Source organism: Neofelis nebulosa, chromosome 9, assembly GCF_028018385.1.
Source record: "Neofelis nebulosa isolate mNeoNeb1 chromosome 9, mNeoNeb1.pri, whole genome shotgun sequence".
Classification (NCBI taxonomy): Eukaryota; Metazoa; Chordata; class Mammalia; order Carnivora; family Felidae; genus Neofelis; species Neofelis nebulosa.
In genome coordinates, this window is record NC_080790.1 from 71,250,430 (window position 1) to 71,274,766 (window position 24,337).

General features: G+C 35.7%; 1 protein-coding gene across 20 annotated transcripts in view; it reads left to right on the plus strand.

The window, feature by feature from the left end:
• NRXN1 (neurexin 1) overlaps positions 1-24,337 on the plus strand; it is a 1,145,650-nt gene that overhangs the window by 587,111 nt on the left and 534,202 nt on the right. For 11 of the 20 annotated variants that reach the window (XM_058684127.1, XM_058684138.1, XM_058684132.1 and 8 more), the window contains 2 exons: positions 2,991-3,164; positions 9,428-9,547. In XM_058684127.1, coding sequence (XP_058540110.1) covers positions 2,991-3,164; positions 9,428-9,547 — 294 coding nt within the window. Of the gene's footprint in view, positions 1-2,990; positions 3,165-8,480; positions 8,508-9,427; positions 9,548-24,337 lie in introns of all 20 variants that reach the window. The other 9 variants (XM_058684123.1, XM_058684125.1, XM_058684135.1 and 6 more) reach the window with 1 other exon arrangement.

Sequence of the window (24,337 nt, forward strand, 5' to 3'; positions counted from 1 at the left end):
TGTGCTTGTAGGCCACTTTGGGAGAATGTAAAACAAATAGAGACACAGTCTGTCCCTTCCAGGAGGGTGCCATCAGAAAGAGGAAGGTAGGTTAGCAAACATGTAGTGTTTTATACATAACTTTCAGTGTAAATTCTACTTCCAAAAGGCCTGCAGCAATGCTAAGAAATCTTCATCTAACTATTCCCTCTGTTCTCGAACACTGCATTCAATAGGCCTGGAGGAGAGCTGAAATGTTCTAATAAATTTAGTTCAACAAATGAACATAGGGAGCATGTCCTTGCATTGATATTTGACATGTAACAGTTTAAATCTCTCCTCAGAATTTCAGATGTGTATGAAAGGTAACTCTATTTTTCTATAACTCACCTTGGTTTCCAGTTTGAGTTCTGATCCTTTGAGTTAGTGAAAATGTAATCTCAGGCAATTTTCCCCCTTACTTCCCTGAGATTATGTCTAAATTATTTGGGTGGGGGACTTCCACTGTTGATCTTTTGGGAGATAGAGATTACACAGGAGCTGATCTTGGGTATTGTATACTTATAGCTCAGATGTCCACTGAATTGCCAGCATCTTCATTCTTGTGTGCATGACCAATTAATGTCAGTCTTTTTCCGTTTATTTCTATGAAACTCTGGGAATTGTGTCGCTCCCATACCACAGTTGGAATATGGGAAATTCTGTGAGGCTGCCTAAGTTCTTAGCGTGTCTAAATCTACCATGCAGTTATGTTTTCCCCAAGAATTCCACTTCTACTTCTCGGTTCTCTTATGGAACTGCACACAAATCAATAAATTTGGTAAATTTATCTGAAGTTTTTACCTCCACTGGAGCTCAGCCCTCAAATTAGAGCACTGTGTCCTCTTTTTGGTATTCATTGACTGTGTGCACATTTCTTCTCTAGTTTTCTCTCCTGTGTGTTTACATGAGAGGTAGGAAAGCTTTATTCTCCTCTTGTAGTTGGCTATATATTCTATTTCATTCTTTTAAGAGTCTTGACTTATGCAAAAAGGTAATTTGCAGAAATGCAGGAAGATAATTTGGTATCTTTGGTTTCTGATTCTTTTCCTTTCTCTGAGATAACTAAAACACAATGGCTTTAAATTTAAGTGAGAGCAAAGACTGGAGAAAAAGGAAATATGGAGAAAAAAATAAGTTGTTTCAAAAATAGTATCCCATCTCAGATGAAACCCATACTATCCTTTAATATTAAGAATATAGTTAGTAGTCAATGGATGTTTTATTTTGTTCAAGATGTAGGGTAAGTTAACACATCCAGTACCTTCAGTACATCTCATGCAGGATCAGTGGCGTTCCGGTATAATACTTAGAGCTTTAGTTAATAGATCAGGGACCTAAGTCCGCAGTTTCTATGGCAAAATGACTTTAAGCAAGCTCAATTCACTCATCAGTACAATTCAGGACTCTTGTATCTGTGGTTTGATTTCAGCCTACTTACAATCTAATAGGTTAACTTATTACTGTTTCATGGATGCTGGCAGAAGACAGAAGACTTTTGGGTCAGAGAACAAGGACTCATGACTCAACAAACAGCACGAGTATCCACGTGTTCTCCTTTATTCCAAGTCCCATGAAGACAACACAGAGGGACCCAGATAAACATTAGGAATGTAGGAGTTTTGTGTTACATCGGGGAAAAGGTATCAGGTGGCCTGAAAGGTTGGTTAATCTGAGAGAAAAAACCCAACTGATAATGAAAAGTCAGAACAATAAATAGCTCAATAGAGTATGTTAGTAGAACTTTTAAACAGGAATATATCTCATGGAATTTTGGGGTCACCCTCCTTGTCTTCTACATTGACTAAGTGTTTATTAAAGTCAGTGAATTATATCTACTCAATGCCATACAGATATGGCAGATAATCTTTGATAGGAAATGAAGCAATCAAACATGGATTGTAATCTCTCTTGCCCATAAAACAGGGAAATATCAAACCTAGAGACATGATACTAGCAGAGTGAAGTGTTCCATTAGAAACTTCAATAAAATTAAAAAAAAATTGATAAATTGTTAGTGGTTCCCAGAGCATCATAAAGAATTCAAAGTGATATAACTTCACCTAAATAAGATATACCTGGGGCGCCTGGGTGGCTCGGTCGGTTAAGCATCTGACTTCGGCTCAGGTCATGATCTCACGGTCCGTGAGTTCGAGCCCCGCGTCGGGCTCTGTGTAGACAGCTCAGAGCCTGGAGCCTGTTTCAGATTCTGTGTCTCCCTCTCTCTCTGCCCCTCCCCTGTTCATGCTCTGTCTCTCTCTGTCTCAAAAATAAATAAACGTTAAAAAAAAAAAAGAAATACCTGAAAAAGGATGTAAGCAGACTCTTAATGGGAGTCAGTTAGTGAATGTGATAGGTGCAAGTACGATAATGGGCAATTCTAGTGGAGGAGATAATTGTGGACACTGAAGAGAATTTGTTGAACTTCTGATTAACATAAAGACCCAGAGTTCTCTAAGCAGAAGGTTGACTGAGTGTCTAGTTCATATTTTTACTCTGGTGGATACTTTCTATATTTTATCTCAGTTAATTCTCATAAAAACCTACAGGATAGATTTTTATCATTTCTATTATAGAAATGAGGTTTCTAATGATCAGAGAAACTACAAACAAAACAAACTAAAACAAACAAACAAACAAACAAACAAACATTAAAAGTTGCAGAGTAACCAGGCTTGGTAAATAACCAGGCTTGGATTTTAGTACAAGAATATGCAACCCGATGGCCCATATTCCTTCCACTTGGCCATACTGTATTGAACTCATTCAATTCTCTGTGGAAAACTATCTTTGAATGCTGGTATGTTACTCAAGCACTTCTATTGTATACTTTTAGGAAAATATCTAATTATAATTGACTTTTTTATTAATTCAATGAAGAATAAACCAAACTATTTTTTTTTTCCTATCCTCCTGTATGTTTAAAACAATGATAAGTTACGTTTGTGACCAAAACTTTGCTTTTCCCACAGGTGACTTATATATAGGAGGAGTGGCTAAAGAAACCTACAAATCTTTGCCGAAACTCGTCCATGCCAAGGAGGGTTTTCAAGGCTGCCTGGCCTCAGTTGATTTAAATGGACGACTTCCAGACCTCATCTCAGATGCTCTTTTCTGCAATGGACAGATTGAGAGAGGATGTGAAGGTACTAGATCTTTGTTATGAAATTCTAAGTAATTCTAATTCCAACCGTAAATAAGAACAATTCTCTCTAGGCAGCAAAATTTATTTCTGCCAACTGTTCAACCCCCTCCCCCACACCACTTAGGGCTTAGAAATCCTTATTTGTGTTTTTCACTTTTCAGCCCATAAATCCTAAGTTTTCTGGGCTGTTTGCAAACCTACATTAATGCCTTATATAAGATGGGAGCTCCGTGCATGGATCTTGTTATTTTCTGCTCCTGTGAATTCTATAGTTTGCCTAATTGGTGGGTTAATCATTTTTGCAATGCCTGCTTTAAAGACATTAAATAGCTACCCTGTTTAGACTAAAAAATATGTATTTACTGCAGCGAGTGTCAATCAACTTGAGACTGCCTTTTTTTTTTTTTCAAATCTACATTCAGCAAGCTACAAGACTATAAAGTTCAGATACCCATTGTCAAATCACTATTTGATTTGTATCTACCTGGTAGCAAGAGTTTCTGCTGTATATCATCAGTTTGTTTTAGCAAAAATTGTTTTCTTCTATTACCCAGGACTAATATTCCATACTTGAGAAATGTGCTCAAGTATCTTTCTGTTTTTCTGTGCTCTCTATCAGATGAAGATCTGTGGGAGTACTTTTAGATCGCTACTTTCATTTTAGATAATTTTCACTTCAACACCTCAGATTATGTGAGCCAATTCTCCCTCCATCAATGTAATTTAATCATATTATCCCGAATTCGGGGGCTCTGAATGTATTGCTGGTTCTCCTTTAATGTTGAAAACAGTTTGGGCTATTTTGAAAATTTTAGATTCATAAGGAAATTTCATATGGAAGAGGCAAAGAAAGACATGTGAATTCCTATCCCCCAGATTATGAATCATTCTTCTCGGCCAAAATAATGCCATTAGATTTAGCAATTACCTAAGTACATGGAGATTTTTTTTAAATACACTTTTTTCTCTCTGCTGTATATATTTCCCTGAAAACTCAGGTGAAATTCAAACTGTGTTTTAATCCTTCTGGAAGATAATGTTATTTAATAGAAGACTTCACTGAAATTTTCGTTAATGTTATTTATTTTTTTTTATTTCAAATTTTGGTGTTACACGGTCTTGTAAAACAAAGGGAAACTGTGTTTTCTCCATTTACCAAAGGAAGCAAGATTGTTAAGTGAATAAATTCTTTCTAGTGGGTAGATACATGTATGTAGGTCATAACTTTGATTCTTGGATGTGATCTAATCAGTGAGAATATATACATTAAAAAAAAAGTACTACAAACTCCTGAAAATATTTTTTTTTTCAAAAATAGGCCTTTTTACAAGTTGCTTGGCAAGTGACTTCTCACCTACAAAGAGATGTTGGGAGCAGACAGACACGTTCACAGCTAAACACCCACAAGATAGAAATCCAAACACACACATATGACCCCCTACCACTGACACATACATGATATGAGTGGGTTGGTATAAGGGAAAACTAATGAGAGGAAAGGTGGACTGAGAAAAAATATTTGTGGAAATGATATTTGGTTTTATTTCCTAACATAATCTAATAAGCAGAGTACTATTTGAACATTTGAAATCATTTAGTAGATTATGACATTGGTTCCTTCCTTACCTTATATGTGATGCTTATAATCTGAGCTTTAATAATTCTTACCCTCTTTTTACCCCCTTTTTCTTTATTCTTAGAATGTTACCATGCCCTTGCGTTTCTACCTTAACACTTCCCTGATTTTTTCATTTCAACACCAAGATTAAGAACTTTTAATTTATGATTATTTCTATCCTATGAAGTTCCTAGGAATAATCTTAGATAAACCTGTCATATGTGTAATTGATGATATACATATATTTTTAGAAATAGTGATCAAATTCTAGATGCTTGATGAATTACCTCTGTAAAGATAGTTGTGTTATAGAACTTTAAATCCAAATCACACTGGAATCACTGAACTTTCATATTAATAGAAGTGGTATAAATTTGTGAATAACCAAATATCTTTGAAGATTTTCCATCATTCCTACCTGACAAGACCCACAAATCTCTAAGTCCCTCTCATATAAAAAGTTCTTGGTCTTTCCGAATAACCACTTGCTGCCTTCCATTTTTAACTAATTTCATTGGGTCATAGCTGCTTTTACTTATATAGCACACTAGCTGGGGGAGGAAGCTTGCCTTTTCCAAGTCCCTTTAGATGAATGTTTCTCAAACTTTAGCCAGTATCAGAATCACCTGGAGAATTGTTAAAACACAAATTCCAGAACATTACCCCCAAGATTGCTGATTCAGCAGGATCCTAGAATTTACATTTCTAACCTGTTGCTGAAATGATGCTGATGCTGTTGTTCCAAGGACCAAACTTTGAAAACTACTGCTAGGTGGCATTTTCCTACCTACCTAAGAGAAAATAGAGACTGGTAACCCACCAATAATCAGGCTCAGATAAGCTCAGTACTAAAACTAAGGTAAGATAACTTTCGTACGTAAAGTCAGTGAAAATTTTTTTTAATTCAGACACTCTTTGCATAGCATCTAAATTCAGCCCCAGAACTGTTATAAGCCACAGAAATACTTACTTATTAAAGCTACCATTGACTTGGCACTAGTGACAGTAAGTTTACATCTGCTATTTCATTGCATCCTTAAAACTCTGTAAATTAGGTAGTACTGACGTTTTTTAGATGAGTAAATTGAGCCTCACAGACGTAAGGTGACCTTAAGATCACACAGCTCGTTCATGGTTGATGGAAGCTTTGAACCCAAGTTTGCCATACTTGAAAGTCCAGGCATCAAAACACTTTCGTCTCTTGTTTCTTTGGTTTCCAGAGATTTTAGTTTTACCTTCACTTCTTTTCCTTTTCAGACATATCCTTTTACTTAACCACTTAATACACATGTCCTTGTGGTTTGTTCCCAATTTTATTCAGTGACAAAATAAAAGGAACATTACATACCTAAAGGAAAAAATAAATTCAGGGCTTTGTCTTGTGTAAATGCCTGTCCATATTTAAATATTATTCTAAAAGGTGAGTATTTTGAAAAATATGTCTTGTCATACAGAGGCATGCATTCTTTTCTAAGACCTGAGTATAAAAAGACTGTTGTGGGGTGCCTGGGTGGCTCAGTCGGTTGAGTCCGACTTTGGCTCAGGTCATGGTCTCATGGTCTGGTCCATGAGTTCGAGCCCCATATGGGGCTCTGTGCTGACAGCTCAGAGCCTGGAGCCTGCTTCGGATTCTGTGTCTCCCTCTCTCTCTGTTCCTCCCCTGCTCATACTCTGTCTCTCTCTCAAAAATAAATGAACATTAAAAAAAAAAGACGGTTGTGATAATGAAAAATAAGAATAAAGCATGTCTCTCTGCGCACATAAAGTTTGGCAGGTACGCTGAGTTGCAGCTCCACAATATGGGCAGATTCATTTTTAGGAGTGCAGTTTTACCATTTTTAGAATTTGGTATTATTTTGCAATTGTATTTCTGATGATTTTTACAAGAGCAAAAGTGAACACAATAATCTAGCTCTAAATCAGTTCCTATTGCTGCTCTTACCTTGTGCTGGGCAAGTCAGGGAGCTGCTATGAATTAATGAAACAGCACCTGACCCGCAGTGGGCCAGCACCACTCCCTGCTCCCAGGCTTATCCCAGGAGGGAATGTGAGAAGGAGTATTGCTTTAAGAGTTGTTTTTTTTTTTCCTAATGTTAATTTATTTTTGAAAGAGAGAGAAAGTGTACACAAGTGGGGTAGGGGCAGAGAGTGAGGAGGACATAGGATCCAAAGCAGACTCTGTGCTGAGAACAGCGAGCCCGATGCAGAGCTTGAACTCATGAACCATGAGATCGTTATCTGAGCTGAAGTTGAACACTCAACCAACTGAGCCACCCAGGAGCCCCTGTTTGTTTTAAACAAACAATAATTACTTTCAGTCTCTAACTCCATGGGATAAAGATCATTAGACCACTTACCTCATAGATTGGAAAAACAACAAAAACTAAGCAATTTAGTGGTTCTTAGTTCTTTGATGAACTAAGTGATAAAAACTATTACATCTGTTCAGGGCTTCCAGGTCTGAGAAATTAATAATAATAATAATAATAATAATAATAATATTATTATTATTATTATTGATAACATCTATTAGTTTTATTACTATTAGTATACCTATTGTTGTTGTTGTTATATAATTAGTTCTTACAGTGTTATGGTTTCTTAATTTGTGAACATTCACATAGGTTAGGCTAAATTCAATAACTTTCTATGAAGAATACTGAGAAAATTATAATAGAAATACTTTTGTAACAAGCATGTTTAGAAAGACATTTCATGAAAATGTCAATTTACACAAAGGCTAATTACAGGTAATTCTCATTTATTCACTAAAGCAGTTACCTCAAAGGCTTTCAGTGTTAATTGGCCTGGTATCATTTCCATATTTTCATAAAACCTCTAAAATAGTGTTTACTAGAAAACATCTTTAGTTTTCTACTCTAAAGCTGTTTAGATTGACTGCATTCTGTTTTGACCATTCACTAAGACAGTCCCTATTAGTGGGGTTCTATTGTAATAAATATTCCCAAAGCAGTTTAGAAGAGTTGAAGGGAATTATGAAGATGGAGAAAATACTGACATAAGTCTGAGATCCTTAAGTAGTATATGCCCAGCCTTGTAAGAACACTGAAATCTTGTAAAGGGATTTTTTGTAAGAGGAATTAGACTGCAGTTTGCTTTTTCTATCCCTTAGTTCTCTCAGCCACCCAAATAATATATATATAGTACATTTTGATAGTTTGGTGTCACTCTGAAGTCCAGCTGTTGGCAATGAATGGCTGGCATTACAGTCTTAAGCCTTAATTGCAATTGCAAGATAAAAAGATGCAAAGGGGAAAAAGAAATGGAAAGGGATCATTGGTCTGCTAATGACCATAGTCTACACTGTATATGCGCATGACAAATGGTGCCACATTTTCCAAATAAGCAATGCAATTCCTTTGGTAACGCATTCATATCTATCCAAGAGAGGAAAAAGATACAGAAGCTCTTTTAATTTCTTTCATTACATGTCATCAGCTCAACTAACCATTATATATACATATACAGTAAAATTCTAATAAATTACTGCTTTCTCATTTTTGGCTTCTCTTAAGATTTATGGCTGTTAGTATTAATTTGTTTGCTCTACATAGCATTTTTTCTCCCCCTTTATAGCAGCATGCGTTTTGAATCTGAACGTTCTGTGTTTGCCCCATTTTGGTATTGCTTACTAACATTTAATATATTTTGCTTTTTTTTTTTATTTTGCTGACAAAGTTGCATTGATGAAAGCTGACTTGCAAGGTAGATAGCCCTGTGTGTAAAAAACAAGACTGAAACCCCGCAATACACGGTGGAAACCCCAAAATGACATTTTCTTTACATCTTTCAGTGACTGTTGTTTGGGTTCAGATTTAATTTCTCTCTTCTTGAACATTGTGCAAGAAACCTCATCTTGTAGCATAGTCTGCATAAAGGCTTTCAGTCTTGAATATGTTTGTATAGTGATTGCCTCTAGTGCTTTGATCATCTTTTTTTTAGTTCTTTGTTTTCCAGTGTTCTAGTTACGATTCTTTAGAAATAGCCTAGAATTCTTTTTACTTGTACGTTAAATGGGGGCATGTCATTTCTACAGACTTTTTTCATTTTATGTTTAACTGCATGAAATTGTTAAAGCATGTGAATTGATACTTGCCAACATACCTATCCAAAACACCCAACAACCATAACTTTATCCATAGCTTGTGCAGGGAAACTTCTGGAAGCTTCTAGGGCATTTTTGCATAACTCTCTTCAGTTATTTTGCCAATCTTTATCTCAATTTCATAAAGCTCTAATCTCCATTTCTCATGGTGTCTCTATTCATTGGTCAGAAGTTAAGGAGATCCATGCATTTTTCTAAAATACAAATGGTGATAGAGAATTACTGATGATGGAATGAGATTACTTGCGACCATGATCATACTAGAAGCTATGTGCTTGTTTTTACTATTTGTTGGTTTAGTTTACTATTATAATGTATTTTGTTCTATATTTGAAACTTCAGAAAACCTTCATATTACAGCTTCTCTGTTCCTAATTCAGGTGTGTGAACTAGAACTTTCAAAACTGGTTTGGTCATGTAATTTGAGGTGTTGGCAACTACTATATGTGACCTAGCTCATGTATAAAACATTTGTGGATTTTTTTAAAGAACCCAAGTTTCTTTTGGATTATTTTTGCAGGACCCAGCACAACCTGCCAAGAGGACTCTTGTTCCAATCAAGGTGTGTGCTTGCAACAATGGGATGGCTTCAGCTGTGACTGTAGTATGACTTCCTTCAGTGGTCCACTCTGCAATGACCGTAAGTACCCCTCTGAGTACGGACTCAGATACTCATCATTGCTTCCAGTTACTGTGAGTCTTTATATTATGCGTAAGTCAAACTGTCATAATGAGAAGCAGTTGGTTTTACAGAAAGGGCATTTTTGAAAAAAATCAAGTATTAATCAAGGATGCCTTTAGCTAAATGCTGTGATGCTGGTGAGCCTTTAGTTTGCAAGCATTTACTGTAATGTTTTTTAATTGCTAATGGTCACCTTGTCAAAAATCTGTTTTTTTTCATTTCCTACATATGACAATCCTCCTCTAGTTTTTGAAAGAGACTCCTTACTGCTTTGTATTAAATAATCTTTAATTCCAGGAGATTATATGTTGAGGGCTGTAATTTTCATGAAAGGTGACACATCTCATTATGTTTCTCTTTCTATATCTTTCTTAAAGCAATTATCTGCCTTTTATTTTAAAAACAGTATGTTTAAACATTGTCCTTCAAGTGGTCTCTCTTATACTTTAAGCACCTGTGGATTTTTTTTTCCTTTAGTCTCACAATTGTATTGTTTATAGTATGACTAAGAAACACAGCATTCACATGATATCATGGAATATCTAATGGTATGACTTCAGTGAGAATTTTAAGACTGAATTAACTGGTATATAGGATGAAGTCCTGTTTCTTAATTCTCAATTAGATTGTGCCTTACAGCACTTCATCAAAATGATAAAAAGCATTTTCTACAAAACAATAAATTTCACTATACTGAGAAAACTTTTCTGACAAAGGCTCCTGCTTGCAAAACAGAATGAATGATTTATATCATAAAAGCGACAGTTAAGAAAAAGCTCTAGGATGATGGGATGGGGGATGCGATGATTGAAGATTTGGGTTTCTAGGCAAAGGCTGGGCTTGGGTATGGATTTAAAGACTGGAGTTTTTTGCCTTTGATCTTTCTCTATTTGAAACTCTATTTATGTCAGTACACATACGTATTGCAATATTGAGGATGAGGTCAAACTAAAATATTCCCTGAAACTGAGTTTAGTGATATGGTACAACTCAGCAGCTATTTTCAGATTTTCTATTCAGAAATTAAGTATAGGAATAATAAACAATTATTACAAAGTAAAATAGTACTTGGAAGAGAAGTGTAAATATCACACCACCATAGATGGGGAAGTATTTTGTCTGCATCCTACCAGTGACATCTTCCATAAATTACACCAGACTTGAAGCAATGAACATGTATCCATCATACATTTGTGCGTGCGCACACACACACACACACACACACACACACACATATACACACACACAAAATAACCATATTTGGAGTTCTATAAATGACCTTAAATGAAGACTCAATGAGTAATTTATGTACTTATATGTACCTAAAGCAAAGCAAATATAAAACTTTTATATACTTTTGATAAATATATGTACATATGTGTGCAGAATTATAACTTCCTGCATTTGCTCCTGCCCCATAGAAGATAACGTAAATTTATTTTCAAAGACAACCAGAAGACTGATAATTTGTTATGATTTTATTATGGTAAATCTTTAATCCTGAATATGATCCTGACAGATGTATGACTACATGTGGTAGCTGAGATAGCTTTTATTGCATAAAAATGTTTTTCATTTTGCTAAAGAACTTTCTCTGCCAAACTTAATCTAGTTTCCATGTTTTACAAAATAGTTGCCATTTGGTTGTGTCAGATTGTGTATTCTCATATACCAGTTAAATTTGAAGAATATAATTTTCTCTATGTATTTGCTAGACATTTCCTAACAGAACATGAAGATCCTACCCTAAGTATCATGCTGTCTTCACATCATTTTACAGAAAATTATTTGAATGCTGCTCTTGAGTGATAGTAGTGGTGATGATAATGATAAGGCTATTTGTTATTTTCTTGTAAATAAGGTAAATGTCATTCAATAAATGTGTCTTCTGATATGCCTCTTGCACAGAGCAGCATTAAAATGACTTTGGAGGGCTCTCAGAATACATACATTTTGATTAAATCATTACCTCTTAATGGGATTTTGGAAATGTGAAATGCTTTCTTGGTTTGTGCATGGAGTTTTGGTGGTGAGGATATGTATGTATAAATCAACATTTAAAAGAAAATCTTATTTGCATATCAACTTTAATTTGTAGAAGGAACACCAGTCACCATTACCTTTATTAAAAGGTAAACTGAAGCATCCTAAAAAATTTAAGAGTTTATTTAAGGAAAAATAGATTCAAATTGGGCAGCATCCAATCTATAAGATAGAAAGGAGCTCCAAGGATCTGTATAAAATGAAAGAATTGTAGGCAGAAGAGAGCAGGGACAAGGAAGGAATACTGGCAAAAAAGAAAAAAAAATCATGTTGGTTATTGAAAAGTTACCTTTCTTTAGGGAATGACAGGGATCTATGAAACAGATTACCTAAATATTGATGATCAGGATAGTCCTGATTGACTGAATTAAGATTCTGTTTCTGGGATGGCTGAAACTGTAATTAAATTAAATCTTGGTTTGGGAATGTGGGGTTTGGCATAAACGACTCCATTTGGGGCCTCTTGTCTTTTTTTTTTAAGTACTTTGAAGACATGCAATTGATAGGGCAATAAGAGTAGCATGCCATATTTTCTTCAATTGTTATGTTCATCAAAATGAACATTATTTCTGCATCTCCCTGTTTTTCTGTGAGTCACACAAACAGAATTAATGTAATTCCTGGGATTTTAACAAACTCCTTTCCTGTATAGTTTGATTTTTTTTTAAATAAAGCTATTTAGGACATTTCATTTCTTAAAGAAATTTCCATCTGTAGTTTAGGTATTTATCCATAAATTCTGTGACAGCATCCTTCAACTCCACAGAAAACCAACCAAACAAAAACAACAAAAAAAAAGGAAAATAGAAATAAAGCTTTTAAAAGGGGGAAAGAACACAAATAAAACACACTGTGTCCAAAATAGACCTTCTGACTATCATCTCTCTGATAAATTTCATAGAATGGGTTAAAGTAACTAGAAAATTTTATTTATGTTAGCCTGGAGATATAATTAACAATGGAAAGATGGGAATACTTTTTAGCTTGTAAGTATAGTCTTGGGTAAATCGTACTAATTAATGGACTTAAAGGAATCTTTCAAAAAAGAGGCACTTATGCAAAGTGATGCCAAAGGCTACTTTGAAAGAAATGTGTTTGTGAAACCCTTTTTTTTCCCCTGGAAGATTGCCACACAAATGACCTACTCATTGAGAAAAGTAATGCTATGTGTACATGTGTAGGGTAGTGTAGTGTAGTGGGCTCAGCCTGATTCTTCCATATCAATACTATATTTTTTGGCTTTTTGTAGTAATTTTCTGGTTAAGTTTCCCATTTCTTATCCCTTTCTCTTCCAATCCATCCTATGCTTCCTTATTAATTTTGTTCTTTATTCCTATTCTCCCTAGTTTAATATCACCAGCTCTTCCTGATTTTCCTAATCAGAGGCAATATTTTTCCTCCTCTGACTGCTGTAGTGCTTTGTTGATGGTATTTTATCAGCCATCACTTCCTGGCCTTATATTATTTAGGTTTGGTTTTATCTCCCTGTAAGACTATATTGTAAGACCATGTGCTTTTCCCAGGCAATATTCTTTTTTTTCCACTCATAAGCCCAGTGTTTTATACATCATAATGCATATAATTGGTAACAATGGCAACTTACTACATCTGTATTGACTAGATGCATGAATCTTGCATGAAGATTTCCAATATATACTCAACAGTTAACAATACTCTCCAAATTCATCAGTTTGGAGTTGGAGTTCATGAACCTCTGTGGTCTGACCCTAGCTTTCATTTTCATCCTTATCTTTTGCAGAACCTTGTCCATATGGCATGTTACTGCCAATTAACTTACTTATGGCTTTGTGAACAACATTACACTTTCCCAATTTCCTCACCATTGCTTATGCTAATTTATCCTCCTGGGGAATGCTCTCATTCCACCTGGAATGAATTCCTTTTACTATATATCTGCTCGAAGAAATATAATTTCATTTTCAATCTCTACTTAACTGTTTCATCCCATGGAAACTTTGATAGTCCTCCTATCTGAGCCTTAGCTTTCCCCTCTTCTGAAATCTTAGAGTAACCGTTTTTCTAATGTACCATATATTGTAGCTTTTTGTCAACTCTTTCGTCCATGTAACCACTTACTGAGTGCCTGCTATATGCCAGGTCTCTGCCAGGAGTTTACGTTACAGTCACTATATAGAACCAACATATCACCTATTCATGCTTGGGCACAAACACACAAACACACACACACACACACATATACATACCACCATCAAACCCTTATGCTATACAGTAAGTAATCCTTTCACTGCTTTCACCCTGTGGTACAGAATAGAATATAACTTTATTAGCTAATTTAATGTCAGACTGGGGAAGATGAATATGGCTATGATCACATGGAAAATAGTGAACATAATAACATTGTCACATTACATTAGTGCAGAATTGTGTGCTAAATTACACTTCAGCTTCAATGGTGTCTGTTAACATAAGGGAATAATACATCATAGTGCTATCATTCTGGTGCTAGGACGGTATGGTCTCTGCCATTAGAAGACTATTTTCAGAATTCTAAATTTGCCAGAAGAAAATCTTTCTGATAGGAATTTATCATCTTTTGTATGAGAATTAGAAATGTTCACTGAAACTAGATTTGACTGTGACTTGTTACCATGACATTTAAAAATACCTTCAGCTTTGTTTCTCACTTTTTTTTTGTTTGTCAAGAGAATCCAATATCCAGTATTTGAGCATCAATATCATATCTACTGGAAGTGAATCATAACACATATAAAAATAGCTGGATCAAAGTCACATTGTTTCTGTCCCATTTAGAGCTGCCAGTAGTATTAAGCTGTGAGCTGATTTGTTGCCAGTACCATTTAGGGATGAATAAAATTTAGCAATTAGCTCTGTCCACAACCAGATCCTCACTGTATGATGAATCTTACTGACCTTGGATCATTCAAGCATTTCTACATGGCATCCTTTAAGTTGTTTAAAGCAATGCATAAGCAGTATGTACAGATAATGCCATAGAAAAATTATCTATGAGGAAACAGGGTCAGACCTATCTTAGATTAAACCAAAAGAATTAAGGTATTGTTCACACTGATCAGAAAATGCAATAAAAAACAGAAAGGAAAGCATCATATATGATAGAGAAACGTACTTTAAAATAGAAATATTGTCTTCTATGTCATATAAATGTATCTTTGTTCTTGTTGGTAATAGACATCATAAAAGTAAATACCTAAAAGACGTTGGTCTTTTCGTATTACAATTGAGCAGTGAAATGACATTTTTAAGCTTTATCTGCATAAGAAAATCAAGTGGGGAGAAAACCCCCAAAACAGTGGTATAGAACATTATTGTATTTGAATGATCCAGATTAGTACCCTGTATTGTTGAGCAGGTAAATGATTCATGACTCTGAATAGCTCTTTACTTTTTGTAAGTGGTGTCAGTTTTACACCAGAAGTCAAGAAGGAAGGCCCAGGTGAATTTTTCCCACTGCTGGTGCTCTGTAATTTTTCTGGCTCACTTAGTGTTCTGACTGGGTAGACTTTCACTTGGCTCTGATGTCATTGCTCATCAGTGCTGGGCTTATATAAATATAGAGGTGGTCTTTGATGTTTGCATTACTGGGCTAATACTGTGATATCCCACCAGAGGCCAACTAGACTAGGGCTCCATTGAAAGAAGGTTCGCCAGTCACCGTGGTTAACTATCCTTAAGGGATTACAGTGGTTGCAACTTCCACTACATGAAATTTCGAAGAGCTCTATGACTAGGGTCTGTATCTGAATAATTTTCTCATTCTCTCGGAGTGTATCGTGCTCAGGTTTCTCACTTTTCTTTCCAGCTAGGGCAACACAGCACATGCAGGGTCCAGGATAGGGTAGGGAGACTGTCTGAATCTGAGGTATGCATTTTTGAAACTTGAGGTTTAGATTTACTTTTTAAAAATGGTTTTTACCTCCCCAGAACTGATGCACTGAAAACCCTTTGAACAAAATGAAGATTAATGATGGTGAATTCTCAGAATCCTGTTTAATACTAAATAAGTATCAACAGTAAATAATTTAGTAGCCATTTATTAATCAAGAAGATATATGAATAGAGTAAAATGTTAAATAATTCTCCAACTTTATAGAATCAGATTATCATGGGAATGTTTTTATTTTTTTAAATTTTTTTGTTTTTTGTTTTTTGTTTTTTCTGTCTCCAAATTTTTACTTAAATTCCAGTTAGTTAACATGAAAGGTGATATCAGTTTCAGGTGTAGAATTTAGTGATTTACCACTTACATACAATACCTAGTGCTCATCACAATGCATGTACTCCTTGCATCATTTATTACATCCCCCCACTCACCTACCCTCCAGCAACCCTCAGTTTGTTCTCCATAGTTAAGAGTCTGTTTTTTGGTTTGCTCCTTTTTTCCCCTATGTTTGTTTTGTTTCTTAAATTCTACATATGAGTGAAATCTATGGTATTTGTCTTCCTCTGACTTAGTTTGCTTAGCATAATACTCTTTAGTTCTGTCCAAATTGTTGCAAATGGCAAGATTTCATTTTTTATGGATAAGTAATATTCCATTGTGTATATCTTCTTTATCCATTCATCAGTCACTCAACATTTGGGTGGCTTTTTCCATAATTTGGCTATTATTGATAATGCTGCTATAAATATCAGGGTGCATGTATCCCTTCAAATCATCATTTTTGTATCCTTTGGGTAAATACCTAGTAATGCAACTGCTGGAGCATAGGGTAGTTCTGTTTCTGTTTTCCAGAGTAACTGCATTAGTTTGCATTCCCACCAAAAAGGTAAGAGGGTTCCCCTTTCTCCACATCCTCACCAACACCTGTTGTTTCTTGTGTTGTTAATTTGAGCCATTCTGACTGGTGTGAGGTGATATCTCATTGTAGTTTTGATTTATACTTCCCTGATGATGAGAGTTGTTGAGCATCTTTTCATGTGTCTGTTAGCCTTCTGTATGTCTTTTTTGGAAAAATATCTATCCATGGCTTCTGCCCATTTTTTAACTGGATTATTTGGTTTTTGAATGCTGAGTTTTATAAGTTCTTTACATACTTGGGATACTAAACCTTTATCAGATATGTCATCTGCAAGTATCTTCTCCCATTACATAAGTTGCCTTTTAGTTTTGTTAATTGTTTCCTTTGCTGCACAGAAACTTTTTATCTTGATGAGATCCCAATACTTCATTTTTGCTTTTGTTTCCCTTGCCTTCAGAGACGTGTCTAGTAAGAAGTTGCTATGGCTGAGGTCAAAGAGGTTACTTCCTGTGTTCACTATGATTTTGATGGTTTTCTGTCTCACATTTAGGTTTTTCATCCACTTTGCATTTATTTTTGTGTATGGTGTAAGAGTGGTCCAGTTTCATTCTACTGCATGTAGCCATCCAGTTTTCCCAGTACCGTTTGTTGAAGAGACTGTCATGGGTAGGTTTTTAAAGAAGGTGTATCTGGGGCACCTGGGTGGCTTAGTCAGTTGAGCCTCTGACTTTGGCTCAGGTCATGATCTCATGGTCTGTGAGTTCGAGCCCCATGTCAGGTTCTGTGCTAATAGCTCAGAGCCTGGAGCCTGCTTCAGATTCTGTGTCTCCTTCTCTCTCTGCCCCTTGCTTGCGCTGTCTCTCTCTCTCACTGTCTCTCTCTCTCTCCCTCTCTCTCTCAAAAAAAATAAATATTAAGAAAAAAAAATTTAATAAAGAAGGTGTAGTTCAGACTTTGCAAAAATAGATATTTTATTTTAAAAGAATATAAGATCAAAAGTATTTAGACTTTGCGAATTAGATATTTTATTTTAAAAGAATATAATTGTGATTGAATTTGGAAGGAAATGGTTGGATCAGGCAAGTTGTTTATATGCTCTGTTTCTGTGGATATATGTAGCTGGTGCATAAGGACTACAAAATACTTTTATGTAGATCACACCAGTGTATTTTAATGTTAGTGACATAATTAACAGGTATATGCATACTGTTTATATTTTATAAACCTTACTTTCTCAAACTTCAAAAAATCTTAATATTTTCAATTTACAAATGAAAAGACCTAGGTATGGGCAGTTACATAACTTCTTTGGTCTAAAATGGCTAATAATTTACACAGACAGATATGAATGTAGGTCTAACTCCAAGCTCATATTATTATTTGTACCCACAATTCCTTTCCAAGAGGGGTTAATTCAGTGTAAATGCTGTTCAAATTTCCCAGATGCAAAATTCCTATAGAAGTTAGTAGTGACTGGCAGTTAACACTGCAGATTTTTTTTCCCCCATTTTCATCTCACTCTTGATTCTTATATTAAATTTGAGCATTCTGTGGCAGGAAACCTGCTACTCCCTTCAACTGTTCAGTTGCTGCTTCTAAAGATGGGTTAACAATTCATAGCTGTCTGAGGTGCATGCTGTCATTAACTTCCCGTTCTGTTACAAAAAAGGTACCAATTATGAAAGAGAGATGGGGATTTTCTGTGATTTTTCTATGACAGCCTGAGTTTCTCAAAGATAATAATTTAACCTTTGATAATGAAATCAGGCAAAATATTTACCAAGGTTCTTCTGCTTGAATCAGAATGACAATGTATGTTATGGAAAATGAGCAGGTAAGGTTCAGAATTGTGCTGACCAGTGAATGTGCACTGAGTGTTTCATTACATTGATTATATCTCAGTTTTCTCTATATATAGTTGTAGAGGCAGAAAGAACACACACAGAGAAAAAATGAAGTCAGAGATTAGCACCGCAGTATTTGAATGTTTTTGGAAAACACAAGGGGGTAACACAAGAGAATGCATGAAGCCCAGATCATGAAAAGTCACTATGAGATTAATAGTAAAGACCATGGGCCCCTTGTATTTGTAGAGAAGGGATAGAAAGCTCAAGGGAAATGTGCAGAGTCCAGAAAAAGGTCATGATAAAAATAACGTTGTGCTTGCATTTAGAAATAATTCTGGTCATAAAGCAAAAAAATATTACTGTGAATAAAATGTACCTTTACCAGTGATCCCTTTTCCTGCCCTGAACAAAGCATTCTGTGTCTTTAATGAGATTTACTATTGCAATTAAAAAGTGTAGGATTCTTTTATGGGGAGGAATTATGGTCTCCTCTGCAGCACAGTGCTGTTAGACATTGTTACTTCTCTGGTAGCATTCTACAGCAGCATAAAGTACAAGGATGATCTGTTAGCTCTGGGTATTATGGAGTGTATGATTTTAATGACCCTAATGATCTAAATTCACATCTCTCAGAAAATGGCCTGTAGAGCCTGAGGCTTAATCTCCCCAGGATTTGGTGAGATAGGAAGGTACAAAGGCGTTTCTTAACTTGAAATGATTTCAGAATGAAACAAGTTTCATAAAAGGATGAGCTGATACAGAAGGATGTTTAAAAAAAAAAATGGGTCGCAAGCAAGGAGGAGGCTGCATTTGACGGGGACAGAGGAAACTGTTCGTGTAGGTGTGAATACTTCTTATAAATATATAACATATGACCCTTTAGGGAGAGAAACAGATGGAATATGTAGCAGAAAATAAAGAATACATTTTGCTTGGTTTCTTCACTCCAGTGGCACAGTGTATATTTTGATATTTGGCTTCTCCTGTTGGAAAGGTTTCAAGGCCTCATCTGGATTCCAGCAGCTCAGGGCAATACTGACTTTGGGAATGATCCTGAGTAAAAGTAGACCTTTGGATATGTCTCCAAAGCTTCATCAGGTCATGACGTGCTGCATTAAATACCCCAGCCATGTTTCCACTTGAATGCTCACTAGGTGGAATCCAGAATCAAGGATCTGGCTTTCTGCAGTCATCACACCCTCAGAGTAAGACAGGGTTGCTAGAACTATGGGGTCCATCTTCCATGACCTCAATCATGAATCCACTCTCCTTGGTCCTATTCATGGCAAGTGCTCCATTTTACTAAATTAAAAACATGAAAGTGTTAGAGAAATACCATTTCCTCTCAGCCACAGGAGACATCACAGAAGTAATTAAACTGGATTGTGGTGTGTTGGGCATGTTCCTTTTATTGACAGTGACAACGATTTTGTAAATCAAAACCTGGAAGCACTTTCAGTGTTGTTGAAGTGCAAAAGATAAAAACATAAGGTTCTAAAAATGATGAAACTAAAATCAATCTATGGAGTGCAGTATGAGGGGCTGCTGTATGAGTTGTGAATGCAGCCTGTCTTATGGAATTCGGAGCTATATGAGGGCATAACTTTGTTTTTAGCTTAGTCCCTGCAGTATATATTGGTGTAAAACCAAATGGAGTAGGTCTTTAATACAAACTATCATTTGTGCTTTTAAGGTCACCTGACAACTCCAGTCTCCCTAACCCCAATATTCCTTTTTCTGATGTCAGTAGGTTGTTGACATTCATTTCTTTGGAACTCTGCATTCTCTCATTCATCATTTAAAGTTCTCCACCATCTTGCCCAACAAACACAACCCTAAAGCATGCTTTATCCCTCCTGTGCTCGAGCATTCACTCTTTAATACAGATATTTACAGACACATCAGGGTAGACTGAATGCCCTCTTTGCCATCATCTCTGATCAGTGAGTGAGTCCCTCATCTGGATTGTTCTCCTCAACTGCCACTCTGCCCAGGAAAATTCAGCCCATGGAGATGATCCAGCTGAAATCAAGTTCACCCAGAGTGAGACAGTCTTCAGTTAGTAGGTGATTTCTTCTGCTTCTGAGTCTTCAAATGTTTACTGTCTCTAACAGGTGTGGGGTTCGCTTTTGGTTTTAGTTTGCTTATGTGTGTATACACATTTATTCCCCAGCTATATTTTACATCCTTGTCTTCTATTTTTGGTATGATTTCTCACATGCCTAGTACATATTAAATGCTGCATAATATTTGAAGATTAGTGTCTTGAAGCCTCCATTAGTTACCTGATTTTTTAAAGACTTTATATTTATGGAGCAGGTTTGTTTAGATTCACAAAAATTAAGGGGCAAGGCGCAAAGATTTCCTATATGCCTCCTATCCGCATACATACATCACCTCCCCTGACATCATTCACCAGATTGGTATATTTGTTACAATTGATGAACCTGCATTGACACATTATAATCACCCAAAGTCCATAATTTACAAATTAAATTTGTAATTTGTCTGTGTCCATCCCTACAATTATTTTATATGTAATATATAAATATACTATATTATATTACTCACCATATATATGGTATATAATGCCATATATTATAATGTATATAACACTCACCATATATGTGTATATATATTACATAACATCTGGCAAGGGTAAGGTATTATGTTTTATCCCATTACCGTAAATGCATTTTTCATTCTCTTTATTCCTGATGGTAAAAATCCATGTGGAATTAGAGTCTCGTGTAGCTAGAAAGAAAGTTTTTGAGTAAAGATGTGTGCATTTGTCAGGGGAAATGTGGGTGAGTGTGTGTGCATGCTCACATACCATGGGAGAGGGATTTAAAAACATTACATTCTGTTTTCTTCAAATTCCACTTGAGATGGCATTGTACATGAAATGTAACAAATTCTGGGACTTCAGTTTCTTTCAAGGTAACTATTTTTTGTTCAATTTACTTTCCTCCCATTAATTAGCTGATACCTGCAGGAATAATCACATCATTATGAAATGCTACACTGCTTATTTGATCTTTTTTATCTAAGCTTTAATAAGATTTTGCAGTATTGGAGTATTTTTCTAGCAATAACATAAGCTCTCTGGGGGAAAATTTCTCTTATAATAGCTTATCACTTGTGTGCCCTGATTTAGTCCACCAGTGTCCTTGAAGAATTCTCTAAATGTTGCCTTTGCAACAGCTCCAGAAGAGCCAAATGCCCATTTGGTGTTACATAGATGTAATTCAGAATATTCTCGTTGTTTTACCTTTTCCATATTAAGTATGATAAAGATAGCATTTGTATATACAACTGTACCAATTATAAGAGGCTTAATTGGCCTAATTGCTCTGGTTCAGTATTTTAAGTGAATTTGCCTAAAATCAGTTTAGTAGGGTGGTGAGTATTCTCCACCTCCAAGGCTACCTAAATCATAATAGGTCTGCCAAGTCTAGATTGACAGCATCAGAAATGGAAATTGCTTGGGGGCCTGGGTGGCTCAGTCATTTAAGCATCTGACTTCAGCTTGGGTCATGATCTCACCGTTTGTGAGTTCAAGCCTTGCATCGGGCTCTGTGCTGACAGCTCAGAGCCTGAAGTCTGCTTCAGATTGTGTGTCTCTGCTCCTCCCCTACTTGCTGTCTCTCTCTCTCTCTCTCTCTCTCTCTCTCTCTCTCTCTCTCATAAGTAAATAAACATTTAAAAAAATTTTAAAGAAATAGAAATTGCTTGATGGTTAGAGGGGTTGAGAAAAAAGTTTAAAAAATAATTTCCAAGAACATTTGAATTTGCCTACCTTAACCAAAAAGGAGGTCATACAATGAAAGGGCTGGCCTGTCCACGGTTCCCAAATTGTCATTCCTGGACCAGCCTGTCAACATAACCTATGAAGTTGTTAGGACTGCCTCTTTCCATATTCAAGACCTCCTAAGTTAGAAAGTATGGGGTGGGTCCCAGAAATCGGTATTTTGAGAGCCTCTAGGTGATTCTCATACGTACTTGGGTTTGAGGACTGTTAGACTAGATGATCTCTAAAGTCATCTTAGTTCTATGCTTTCCAGATAATACATACTTTATCAAATGAAATAAAGGAAGTTCTGCCTAAGAATTTTTGTAAGTAAAACATTATAACTAGATTTATGAAACAGTTTCAATATAATCTTGGATGTTTTTGGCATAGTGATTTAAAAGAAATAACACAAATTTTCATTTTGATTATCAGCCTCCTCAGCTGGCTGGCAATCATAAGAATATTTGAAAAGTTCCCATTCACACTATTCATGCTGTGAAAAATCTAGTTCAAGGCAAAATTCCCCCTGCAGTATGAGGACAATGACGAAACCCAAGTGCACATCCTTCTCTGCTTATCCTGTGACATTCTTTAGAATAATACTCTGATAATTGCCATAGATTGGGAAATAAAGTATTATCCTTATCTGCGAAAGAATTGTACTCTGGAAGAAACTTGCAGCAACTGAACCACTGTGAAAAGTGCCATTCAAAAAAAAAATGCCCCTTATGGAAGATAATACATTCTTCCTTTTTCATTGCCTAAAACATTCCACATCTCTAACTACCCTACCACCTGCTAAATAAATGTGATCTTGGGTCACTAGGAATCCCCCCAGATACAGTATTCCGTCTCAGTATTCCTTTGTGAGCCTCAGTTTCCTTGTTATAAAATGAAAAGTTTTCATTTACCTTATCATCAAGGCACCTAGAGTTCCAAGGGTCTGTGATCCATTGTCACTATATACTTACTTTGTTTTTCCTCAACCCTAGACCTCTTTTTACTCATGTTTAAGGTTCTTCTAAAATGTAGCCTACAGTTCAGTCTCACCACACTAATCTTAAGCTATATTTTAGCCAAAGGCCTTTCTTGCCAAGTCTTATAAAAAAGAAGAACTTGGAAAAAAAAATCTGATTAATGGGCTGTCTTCCTCTTTTGAGAAGGGAAACTTTGAATTAATCCTGAAACACAAGGCAAAGACTTGAGCTATTTGTTTCTTTCACGTTGGTATTGCTACTTATTTATAGCTCCTTTCAAATATCTACTTATATCAAATATGTTTTAAGCTGAAGATTTCACTAGCATAGGGATCATGCTAAATGCTAAATGTAATTGCTAATGGTACTTAAATAAGTGCTTTTTGGTGATTAAAAAACAGTAATATAATTAGGGGTCCATAATTGTTAATAAGATCATGATTACCACTACTAATTGAGCATCTACTATGGGCTGAGTTTTTATAAGATTTTTTCTTTTCCTCATTTTACCATCCTTCCATAATGAGGATACTGACATCTATTTCACAAAAGCTGTGTCTAAGGTAAAGAAGTATGCCCATGTTCCCATGTTGATTAGAATAAGAATTCAGGCTTATCTCACATAAAACCCATGGTCTGCCATCCAGAAATTGCATCATGCAGTCTCTCAATGTTGAATAAAATAGTCAAATTGAGAGTATTCACATGCATTCTTTACTTTCATGTCAAATATTTTAGAGGATGCACAAGATGAATTAATATATTCAGATGTCCTCAATATAACAAATTGTAAAGATGAGGAAGAACTGATACAGAGCAAATTTAGTCCTATCTTCCTTTTAAGTCACTTTTCAGCAGGCCTATACCCTGTACTGGTTCATGGTAAATCATGTGACCAGCACGCCTACAAAACTTTATAAAGCCTGCAGCTTCAAAGAGAAAACCTTTGTATACCTTCAGTGAATGATCAGACTTTGAAAGTAATGCTTTTTATGAAGTAGAATATAGAACATTCTGAATAACCCAGGAAAATACATGTTTCCTCTATTTAAAGATAGTGTAAATTTGAGATGTCGTTGACAAAAAAAAAAAAAAATCGCGAAATGATAAGCATGTGATTTTTCCAAGATAGCAGGTTTGTAGTCTAAAGTCATGGTGTGTCAGGAAGAAAAAGGATCATCTTGGACGGTGAAGTTAACCTTTCACAAGTTTGGCTTGTCCACCTCTCATTGCTACACTTCCTAATAGAAAATTTCTTTTTGCTAAAAACTACTATGATTTAACTTTAGTGAATCCTGTCTCTCCAACTGATACTTAACACTGTG